The sequence below is a fragment of the Protopterus annectens genome, chromosome 6.part1 (assembly GCF_019279795.1).
Source record: "Protopterus annectens isolate FY-2018-M chromosome 6.part1, PAN1.0, whole genome shotgun sequence".
Lineage (NCBI taxonomy): Eukaryota > Metazoa > Chordata > Ceratodontiformes > Protopteridae > Protopterus > Protopterus annectens.
The window spans coordinates 353187901-353200051 of NC_056738.1; the positions used below are offsets into that span (position 1 = coordinate 353187901).

Sequence of the window (12151 nt, forward strand, 5' to 3'; positions counted from 1 at the left end):
ATTAGAGGTTCTTTGCCCCCTCCTGAGAAGAGGCCTAGGGTGGAGCCAGAGTTGGAAAGTTTTGAGCAGGCTTCGGATGTTTCAGAGTCTTCGGCTGAAGACTTGCAGGAGTACTCTCCTTATTCTGATTCTGATGCTGAAGATTCCACTCCTTCTGCTTCTCCTCCAGAGGATTTTTCCTTTTCAGAGACACTTCATTCTATGAGGGAGCATTTTAAGTGGGAAGGTCAGGACTTCTCTGATTCACGGAAAAGGCTTAGGGAATTTTTTTGTTTACCTCAACATAGGCCCTTAGCTATACCCCCTGTTCTGGATGTTGTGCAAGATGTATTTTCAGAGGCTTCACTTAATCCTGATTCTCTGCCTCCTGCGCCTGTTAAACCGGATAGGTATTACAGGGTGCCTGAGGCTCATAAATATCTCTTTAAGAGTCCTAGGGCGGACCCAGAAACTGTTAGTCAAGGACCTAAGGGGGTCAAGGCCTCTGTTTTAAAGAATCCGGTTCCTCTAGATAAAGAGGCCAGAGCTTTGGATAGATGGGGAAAGAAGGTCTATACATCTTCTATCTTAGCTATGAGGGCGTTGAATTGCCAGTTTCATATGTTGAAATATCAAAATTTTCTCCTTTATGAATTGAAATCTAAGGTGGATGCTCTGGCAGAAGGCATTGACTGTAAAGAATTACAAGATTTGGTGCATGTCTCTGAACAGGTGGGTAAGCATTCTTTACAGTGTGGTTTTGATGCTGTGCAGGCTTCTTCTAGGGTGGCTGCCACTGGTTCAGTTCTTCGCAGGCACGCCTGGCTTAAGGATCAGAATTTATCTGACCATGTTAAGACAAGGATTTTGGATGCTCCTTTGCAGTCTGAAGTGTTGTTTGGTCCACCTGTGGAATTAGTCCTGAAGAAATTGGAAGACAAGGCTAAGTCTATGCAGACTGTTAAAGATTTTTTGCAAGTTCAACCTCCAAAGTTTAGTAGAAATTGGCCTGCTAAGGGGTGGACGTATCCTTCCTCTGATTCTCAGTCTAGGGGTAGATCTAGACGTGGTAGGGGCAGAGCTCAGAGTTCCTACAGACCTAGAACATGGAGTTCACCTGCACAGTCTTCAAGTGAGGGCAGGGGCCAGTCCTTTCGTAAACAGGCCCAATGACCTACTTTTCAGCTGCCAGATCCTTCTTGCCTGGCAGCACCTTTGGGAGGAAGGTTGGCACTCTTCAAGGAAAATTGGATTTTAATTACCCAAGACAAATGGGTATTGGATATCATACACCAAGGTTACAAATTTTATTTCCATACCTTACCTCCTTTCAAAGGCATGCCAGACGTTCCTCCTCAACAAAGGCTAGAGGCTCACAAACAGATTTCTCTGCTACTACAAATAGGAGCTATACAACCGGTCCCTCTGCCAGAAGTGGGCCTAGGATTTTATTCTCGCCTGTTTCTAGTACCAAAGAAAGGGAACACGTGGAGACCAATTTTGGATTTATCTATCCTCAACACATATCTGGACATTCCCAAGTTCAAAATGTTGACGCTTACAACAGCTTTTACCTCTGCTGGGCAAAGATCACTGGATGGTGACTCTGGATCTCAAGGAGGCTTACCTTCATATTCCTATCAGGCCCTGTTGCAGGAAGTATCTGCGTTGGGCTGGGACTTTTCATTATCAGTTTTCTGCATTGCCCTTTGGCTTATCTACTGCGCCCAGAGTGTTCACAAAGGTTCTGGCTCCAGTGGTAGCTTTCTTCAGGCTAAGAGGAATACAAATCTATCCTTATTTGGACGACTGACTGATTCTGGCTCAAGGAAAGGACGAACTTCTTCATCATTTACAGTATGTGATGGCAGTGTTAAGATGCCTAGGGTATTCTGTGAACGAAATAAAGTCCAGTCTAGTACCCTCTCAGGACATGTGCTTTCTGGGTGTGAGACTGAATACAGCATCCCAGATGGCCTTTTTGACCCCGGACAAACAAAAGAATCTTTCTCTTTACTTCCACCAATTGTCTCGTCAGTCCAGGCTGACTGCAAGGACATCCTTCAAGCCTTGGGATTCATGGCATCTTGTATTCTGGTACTTCCTAATGCCAAACTGCATATGAGGAAGCTACAATGGTATCTCAAAAATGTATGGACGCAGCACTGCCAAGATATGGACACTGTCATTCAGATAATACCTTGCATCCAAAAGGAATTTTTGTGGTGGGCTCAGGAATGTCACCTAAACAAGGGACTCTCTGTGACCCGACCAGAGGCGAGTCAGATTCTAACGACAGATGCCTCAGACAAAGCTTGGGGAGCTCATCTGAATGGAAAGTGGATACAAGACACGTGGCCTGCCAGACTTCAACATTTACATATCAACTTGAAGGAGATGTTAGCAGTCCAATTTGCATTGATAGCTTTCAAGGATTTGCTTCTTCCAGGGCAGGTGTTGATTCTAACAGACAACACAACTGTCATGTGGTACATAAACAAGCAAGGTGGACACATTCTTATCCTCTATGTAGACAAGCAATGATTTTGTGGGAGACTGCTCTCAGTTTACAGCTGAATCTTCAGGCAAGGTTTATGCCAGGAGCACAGAACTCCTTAGCAGATGTGTTGAGCAGACAAATTATGGATCCCCACGAGTGGAAATTGGATCCTCATGTATTTCAAAACTGACAGTGTTATGGGGAACTCCAGACATAGATCTGTTCGCTTCTCCTCTAAATTACCAGCTGCCAAAGTTTTGCACAAAAAGGTTTCATCCCACAGCTTGGAAAGTGGATGCTCTCTCATTCAATTGGAGCAATCTTCATGTGTATGCCTTTCCACCACTGCCTCTCCTCCCAAAGGTACTCCTGAAGGTCAGACAGGACAAGCCAACCATGTTTTTAATAGCTCCGGATTGGCCTCGACAGCACTGGTACCCATTACTGAGAAGTCTGGTACGGGAGCCTCCATGGCCTTTGCCTTCGATTCCACACCTGCTGTCTCAGGAGAACAGTCATTTACTCAATGTCAAACTTCACTCTCTACATCTAACAGCCTGGCATATTCTGTTTTAAAACTCTGGAGGGTCTCAACTTCCGCAACAAGTTTTGAATGTTATTTTGGAGGCCAGGAGGCCTAGTACAAGGAAAGTTTACGCTGATAAATGGAGGAGATTTTTAATTTGGAGTACAGCAAAGGACTTTGATGTTTCTAAACCTAATTTAAGTGTTGCTCTTCAATACCTTACTGAGTTATTGGACAAAGGTTTGTCCTTCTCCTCTATTAAGGTTCATGCTGCAGCAATTTCTGCTCACTATGACTGACCCACCATTATTTTCTCATCCTTTGTTTAAGCAATTCCTTAGAGGGGCAAAGAATATAAGACCCCCACGTAGAGCTCCTACTCCTGCTTGGGATCTCAATTTTGTGTTGGAGAAACTCACTCTACAACCTTTTGAGCCTGCAGCGACTGCCGAGTTGAAATATTTATCATGGAAGACTGCTTTTTTGTTGGCCATTACCTCTGCGAGAAGGGTTTCTGAATTACAGGCCCTTATGGCGGTTGAGCCTTTCCTAATTTTCCACAAGGACAGGGTATCTTTGCGTACTAACCCTTCCTTTATGCCTAAAGTGGTTTCTAGTGTGGCTTTAAACCAAACTATTCATTTGCCTACTTTTTATGCAAACCCCAAAATAAAGGGGAAAAGATTTTGCACACTTTGGATATACACAGACAGTTGCGATATTATTTGAGCAGAACTAAAGGGTTCAGGCAGTCTCAGCAGTTGTTTGTTTCATTTGCTTTGGGTTCTCAGGGCAAACCTGTTTCAAAGCAGACTATTTCTAAGTGGATTGGTTTTGTATCGCTTTCTGTTATTCCCATCATGGTAAGGAGATTCCAGCTGGGATTAGGCCTCATTCCACTAGGGCTACTGCCACTTCTACAGCTTTTTAAGGGGTGGCTACTAAAGATATTTTGGAGGCAGCTACTTGGAGTTCAGTGCATACTTTCTCTAAACATTACCACCTTCCACTTTACTCTAAATCTAGGGCTGGTTTTGCCACTGCAATTTTACAGGGCATTCTGGCAGCTCCTAATGCTTTATAGTTTTGCCATCCTCCCTTACCTCTGCTTTGGGATTCTACCCATATGTAAGGACTGCAGCAATGTGAGATGAAGAACATAGTACAGTTTTGTACCTACCATAAATGTAGATGTTCGAAGATCCACATTGCTGCAGTCCAAATTACCCTCCCTCCTTCCCCTCTGTAGTTGGAGGTGGTTGTGTGGTTTGGGTTGTGAATATTGTATATATTGTAAATATGATTAGTGCAGGGGTGGTTGGTTGTTTTTTGCTGTTTTTTGGCTTTGGCCTTTCTTTTTAGGGCCTTCTGACATCTGGGGCAAGAAAAGACTGAGGATATGACGTTGGTCATGCGCATTTGTACCCTGACGTCCTGATGTCAGTTTTAAGCGCCTTGACCGACGTCAGCCTAATACTTTGGTATTCGGGCCGACCGAGGACAGCGGACTACCCATATGTAAGGACTGCAGCAATGTGGATCTTCGAACATCTACATTTATGGTAGGTACAAAACTGTACTTTCTGCAAGTGGGGTCAGCCTTGCTGCGATCTCTTCATGTCACCTTCCAACGCGAAGTGCAGCGAGTTTTTTGCTCTAATTCCCCCTCCGGGGGAAAGCCTCAGGGACGCCCTAGTCCATGCTTGGCCACCCGGTGTTCTGTATGCTTATCCTCCTCTTCCATTGATAACAAAATTCTTACAGAAAGCTCGTCTGTTGGGGAACAAGATTATCCTCCTAGCCCCATTCTGGCCTCGTCAAACCTGGTTCCCTTGCCTGCGGTCTCATCTGATAGCTCCTCTCTGGATCTTGGACTCCCATCCTGGATCTAATATCTCATCCTTCAGGATTGAACCCCCCTGAACCTGGTCGATCTCATGCTCTCAGCATGGTTGATCCAGTTCCATTAGTTGCTAGGACTCCCGGTATCTCATCTGCAGTTAGATCTATCCTGGTATCATAAGAAGTTACTTCCTGGCATGGTCAGGGCCCACTCTATGAGGGCTTTGACTTCTTCTATGGCCTTTTATAAAAGGATGGATTCTAGAAATATACCAGAAGCAGCAATTTGGTCATCAGCAAACACTTTTACAAAGCGCTACAATTTAGATTCTCTTTCTAGGTCTAGAGCAGACTTTGTTAGGGCTGCAAAATATACTTCAGGGGCTCCTGAACTCTGATCTTGCTCCTCCCCCTTTTTTTCTAAGCTTTGACGTTCTAGCCATGTAGCTTAGGCTTCTGCAATAGTGATTTAATGGTAAACATATTTATTGTTGCGCAAGTAACTTAACAGTAGTAGATGTTCAAATAGATTGCTGTTACAGTAGGAGCACCATCCCTTCATTCACTTCTTTTTGTTGTGTTTTATGCTGGGTGTGCATCTTTATTTTCCCTTTCCCTTTCTCCTAGCATTTGCCTACCTGGCTAGGCTAGATTCTGAGGCAAAATAGCTCTGAAGGTTTTGGCAACTTTCGTATTTTTATCTTCTTATTTACCTAGAAATGTTCTAAATTGTCTGTTTACCGAATTATCTTTTCCTCCATTTGGGCCTTTGCTGTTTGTTACTGTTGCTGTAGGCTTTTTATTGGAATTGTCTGTTTTCTTCTACCGGTGCCTTCTTACGTTTCCTAAATGGAGTATTTTTTATGCAAATTTGATACCATCTGATTTGAGAACTATTTTTTTCTTTTTGATTTGCATACTTGTTTCATGCAGAGGTTTGTTGCTTTCATGGTGGTAGCATTTATGTGTTGCCATTGATTTTAGTTAATGAGTTGACCCTGTTTAGGACAGAGGAAGAAGACTTTCTGCAAGACATTATTACCTCTAAATTTTATTATGTTATGCTGTCTAAAAGGACAGTGATGTAGGCCAGCAGTTACTAGAGTGCACAGTACTGGGGTTTGAATTCCAAGAAAAAAAGGTCATCTTGCAATTGTTCTGGGTAGTGGTAAGACCACTTGTGGTCACACAAGGGTTGGTGTGAGGCTCGGATGTATTGCCCAAGGCTGTAGTATAGTGTGTATAAGCAGAGGTATATAATGATGCCTATGTAAATATGAGAGTGTGAGCTGTTGCATAGGAGACAGGTGCAAAATTTAGGTGAACTGTCTAGTCATATTTTCCACTGGTATATTCATATATTCCTAAGAAAGCATCTTGTTTAGGGCTGAGTTTAATTTTCTGGTGTTTTATTGTAAGAATTATAACATATTGGATTAATGAAATATGTAATTGACATATGATCTCATTCCTTAGTATGTTTTGAAAAACTTAAATTAAGACTTGAAAATATACTGATTTATAAAACTGATTTTCCTCTGTTATTTTGTAGGGTGCCTCACAGACATTTCTCAGTGGGACTAGACATCTGTCCTCTGATTGCCCTGAAGCATTTTCAAGTTCTAGTATAAACCACTTGCACTCTGAATGCAGACAGCATTCCATCTTTGCCATCTTCAGACCAATCTGTGTTCAACTTCAACCCAAACTCAAAGGGCAGATTTTTCTCCAGGGTGCTGGCTCATCTGTTTTAGCTGGACCTTTTAATTACCCCTGTTTTTTCAGTCAGCATGCTGCAAGTGTTGGTGGACTGACAGAAGAGGAAATGCAGAAAGCCAGAGAATCTAAAGTTTCTCAGACTCGTCCTCATAGACAAAAGGTAATGTTTTACTTTTGGTTACCATTTACAGAAAGTCTTTTCATTCTGTATACAAAAATGCACACTTACATTTTGTTAGGGTCTGATGTGACTAAACTTAAATTTTATGTAGGCATTTACTGCATATCTTCTCATTTCTGCAAAAGTATTTATTGACTCAGATCATTGCAATGTATTTTTATTTATTTGCTCCAGCATTGTTGATTTACTAATTTTTGCACATTACATTGACTTGACTTGACTTTGCGATGTTCATTTACCAAATAGATATCACAGGTCAGAACTTAAAGTGACTCCTACCTGCTATGTGCTGTGATACCTTTTGGCTTCAGAGGAAGTATGGATTCAGAATGTAAATCAGAATCTCATTTATAAGTCTGAAAATGAAAGATACAGTTTTAAATTACTGCCTCTGTAAAATATTATTTTTAGAAATGTATCTTTTAAGTTATTTTGTAACTGAGGTGCTTGTTGTGAATTACTTGGGTAAGGCCTAGTATTTGGAACTTGAAGCATATTTCAGGTTCCCAAGATATGTCGTTCCAGTATGCCATTTCAAGCTAAAGTTAATGACGTAGACTGACCTCGGAAGTGCATTTGTTTAAACAAAGCTTTGTGTCCAGATGCCATTTTTATCATTAAAATTGTTTGATTATTGTTGGGGCTTTGACTTTTAAAATTAACTCTGCCTCAGGAAGGGCCTAATTATCATTCACTTCATGAGTTGTATAGGTTAGCCAACCAGGCAAGAATGAATATGTACTGTCCAAGGTAAACGACCACCCTACTTAGAGGCAATACCTAAAAATGAAGTATTACCGGAGGACATAAGTAGATTTAGTTGTCTAGTTTTATGAACTGCTTCCAGCTCTGTAAATGTAAAACTAGAATGCCAAGGCAGTATGAACCATGTACTGTGTATTACAAACGCTACTGACATCTAGTAAACAAGTGCAGCTGTAATGGATGTAAAATGTACCATATTTGTATCTAAACATTCTGACACCAAAATACAAAATCAGAATGTTATTAAATACAGAAAAAGTAGCTAGGCTTGATGATATGCAAGATGCTGCTGACATCTAATGGACGATCAACGGTTGCAGACTATATAGTCTACTCCATTCGTGTTTCTAGTGAATCATAATTTATTCCAGCTGAAAACTAAGTGTTCATTTAATTTTAGAATAAAAAGTGCTCTTAAAAAAAAAAATCACCTTTCATTGTCTTTTAGTAAATATTGATAATTTATTAAAAAAAAAAGATAAAACTAAGATGGTGGCACCTTGTGTGGCAGCGGCTACTCTGGCTCCCAATGTGCATTTTATGTTTTGTGGGGGATTTGTCAATTTGTCGTCCATTTGGGAGTAGGCTTGACTTGGTTGGGTGTATGGTTGTCTGTAGCCGTGGTGTTTTTTGCTTGAGCTTGTATGTTTTGGTTTGTTTTTGGAGTCGTTGGGCTGATTGTGGCCTTTCGGGCCTTCAGGAGTGGCTGTCGCATCAAATGCGGGTAGCAGAGGCCTGACTTTGGCTTCTGCTTTTGGATATTGAGTTCTGTTGAGCCAGAAAGACCAGTCTGGGACTTGAAACATTGCTGGTGTTGAGGGTGGAGCTAGCGACTGTATAGATTGCTGTGGACACTGTCGCCTTGGTCAGCTGTGGTCATTTAGGCCTTCAGGTGGTGGCAGTTGTGCCGCATGCAAGTAGCAGAAGCAGGACTTTGTCTACTGATTTTGATGTGAATCTGGATTTGGGCTCTGAGTTGGAGGGCAGTGGTCTGGGACTTGGGACATTGCTGGTGTTGGATGGAGCTAGCAATGGTTTGGATGATGACTATTACTGCGGTCACTGTAATCGCCACTGTGAAGGGTCAAACATGGCTAGTACAGTTTTGGTGTGTTTGGATGGCTTAGACACTGTTTATGTGTATTTGTTTCTGTTTTTATGTTTGCACATCAGCTTAGAGAAACGTAATTTTGTTTAGTTGTGCACTGTTGCTGTATGGTCTGAATGACAATAAAGTTAACTTTGACTTATTAGGACCATATTTTGTAGGTTTGTCAATGCCCATGAGCATGAACATGGTTCCAGGGTATTTTAATGTGTGCTTTCATAAGGTATTCTTTTTTTTTTTTTGTTACATCTGATGTCACTAAGATGTTCTGCAATATGCAAGTAAGAATGACTGACAGAGTGGGTGTTAGGAAAACAATGCCCACCCAGGGGTGTTGAGGACAGATGCTGTAGGTGGAGGACCTCTACACCGCTGGAAAGGCATTATTTCTCCAGTGGAGGGCCTCTACACCTCAGGAAAGGCATTATTTTTCCAGTAACACCCACCTTAGAGAGCATTACTGCACTTAGATAATGGGCTATATGTATATACACTTTTTTATATTTTTGATGTAAAATATTTCTACTGCCTAATGTTTGAGTTGCTATAGCATATGTAATTGCTGTTAGAGAAAATATTTTCCATCCAAAATTTAAGTTATGCAAGTATTTAATGTCAACATATATATTTCATAAAATTGTGTTAGTTTCCCCTACATTTCTGACAAAACACTGTAGGAAATTTTTTAAATATGTCAAATTCCCAGAACATGTGCTTCCAATTACTTCTCTTTCCCTTCACATCTCCAGAGTTTGCTATCTGCCTGAGGAAAAATTCTCTGAAGTCTGCTTGGAGTATGAAAAAATTATCTGTGCAAACTATTCCAAGTAAAAATCCTAAACCTTTTGAACCTTGTTTTTCATTTAAGAGTTGTATACATAGCGTCTATTTCTTTGTCAGTTGCCTTTCCAGTCTCTTTCCCCTATCTTTTCTAACCTCCCCTGATTGGTTCTTGCAGTTATTGTGCAGTATTTTGTATACCTTACTAATTGTCTCTATAATTGCATCTTCTGTTTTAGACTCTACTAAAAATTCTTAACAGAGCTGGTCTTTCACTTACCACTCCCTTATCCATTTCTGTTTCCATCTACTCTACCAATCTGTGGTAGGGAAGGAAGTCTCTAACATGCAGTCCAAACTTCTACTTGGCCTCATTCTGCTCTGTTACCTTCCCTCTCTTTTTATTTGATAATTTTCTTCAGAAAATTCCTGCCCCCTCTTGCCTAATTTCTATACCCCCTACTCACAGGCATCCCTATTAGTAAAATATCCTTTTGTCCATTCTTGTGTTGACTTAGTTTTTGTTGTCTTTCTGCTACTTTGAATGTAATATTCTGTTTGTCCTTTCATCATCATCCATTTTCATTATGATTTATAACCTTCTGTTTGTGTTATATATATGATCTTTCATTGTCAAAGCTTTCAGTTAAGTACACATGCTGTTGTGAAGTATAATTTCTCTCCAGTCTAGCCCAGTTATTGTACCTCGGGGAATAATATTTAAATTTACTTGAGTTATTGCTGCTAAATTCACATCATCTGTACCAAATGTTCTTGTATATTTCTTCAGAAGTATATACCCTCTTTTGTTATGCTTCCCCCTTTCAAGATCCCCAATACATCATCACTAATGCAAATCAAGTTCCATTCCCCACCTATTGATAATATTATTGCCTGCTCAATGACTATTATTTCTCTCAAAAGTTTCTTAAGCTCCATTATAATAGCTGTGGATGGAATATAAATACATGCCAGCATAGTCATCCACCCCGCAAGTAACCCTACCTTTGTTGTATTTGCCACTTTATCGCTATGAGAGCCCCTCTAACAAATTATATTATTATTACTCCCCTTTACCTTTGTCCCTGATATTCTAATATCTACCCTGAAATTCATTGTCAAACTCAAGTGCTCATTTCTATTCAAATGTGTGTATTGCTGTTTGCACCCTACACTTAATACAATTTAATATGCTTTGTTTCCACCTGTAAGTCCATTTACAGTCCATGATGATATGGACAAGAGTATCCATTATGATAGAAAGCTATTCATCCCACCTATTATACATAACATTTTGTTTGAATGTATAGATCCAGTTTTTAGCTTGCTTGCATACACTAATGTCGCAGCAGCAGATACCTTATGCAGTTGTTCCTTCTTATTTTCATTTGAATGCCTGTCACATTTTTCAAGATTTTTTTGTTTTTAGTTAAAACTCTTAAACAACGAAATAGATTTTCAGAGCTTTCCATCTTTTCAGCTTGCTGCAATACTGTTCATTTTCAAAAAATGTATCCTTCAGATAAGAGTAGTTGTCTGAATTGATAACTGCACCGACAGACATTACCTTTTCTTTTAAATTAAGGTTCACCATGCTAAATTGCATGTTAAAGCATATGTTGCCATTTACACTTTGTTCTTTTCTTATTATTCACCTCCCAAATGTGAAAAAAACCCAGCTTGCATACTTTCTTTAAACATTAACATTTAGCCCTAATAAAAGGTACACTGGCTGCCTTTAAATAATTAGTATTCAAATGAAATGTATTTAAATAATTAGTATTCAAATGAAATGTATTAAATTAATAAGGTTGTTGTGAGATCAGCTAGTTGTATAACCTATTTTATAATGTAGTCACTTCTCGCACTTTAAAACTGCATTTATTTTTCACTGAGCTGCTTGCCAGTATATTTTAAATGCTTAATTACAATGTAACTCATACACTTCACTCAGTTCACATTGTTCAGATCTCACAACTAATTGCGTGTACCAGCACTTTTTGCTTTCTGTTCAATAGTCTTCCAAAGTCTCGTTTTAACTTTTGAGCATTTCTGATCTATTTCTTTTATTGTACTAGAGGCCATCTTCTGCACTGATGCCACACATACATTTGCTTCCCGCCACTCATTGAGGTTGTTTTTATCCAGAACTTTTTTCTATACAAATTTTTTTTTTTTTAATTTTTCCCTTTGCTGACATTCAAACTGTACATCTACTAGCCAATAACTGCATTTCTCTCAAATTAGTAACTTTTGCCATCTTAAGACTTTCTCTGTTTATCACTGGGAGAGCTCTAGTTAATGTGCTTCTCAGTCAGTCAGTCATCTTGGGACTACACTTCTTTGATTAATGAAAAATAATAATTCCCACACCTACTCTTATCATAGCTGCATCTGAAATGGAACTCTGTATTGGTCTACTTTCTTTTCATAATTTAAGTGAGTTTGCAGCTCTAAGGTTGTGGTTACAAGCATTTATTTTGCATGGGCAAGTCACTCCTGTCCACTCATTCTCACATTCCCTCACTGAGTCCCCCAGCACCTGGGTTACTAGTCAGTCACAAATTTTCTGTATTGCAGTCTGAAGTTTATTTCTCAGCATCTGAGTGCCAGTATGGATTTGGACTCAATCTTTTAGGGCAATGTTTTCCATGGTGTCGATTTTTTTTATTTTTCTTGTGCAGAAAAATGTTAAGATTTGTAAGACGGTCAGTGCAACCTTTGCAGTTTTGCCTTCTGAAACTGTGAAAC

General features: G+C 39.9%; 1 protein-coding gene across 2 annotated transcripts in view; it reads left to right on the top strand.

The window, feature by feature from the left end:
- The window catches only part of LOC122805553 (atypical kinase COQ8A, mitochondrial-like), a 768588-nt gene that overhangs the window by 71389 nt on the left and 685048 nt on the right, over positions 1-12151 (top strand). For both annotated transcript variants that reach the window (XM_044075768.1, XM_044075766.1), the window contains exon 3: positions 6400-6726. In XM_044075768.1, the coding sequence (XP_043931703.1) occupies positions 6400-6726 (327 nt within the window). The remainder of the gene's footprint in view (positions 1-6399; positions 6727-12151) is intronic.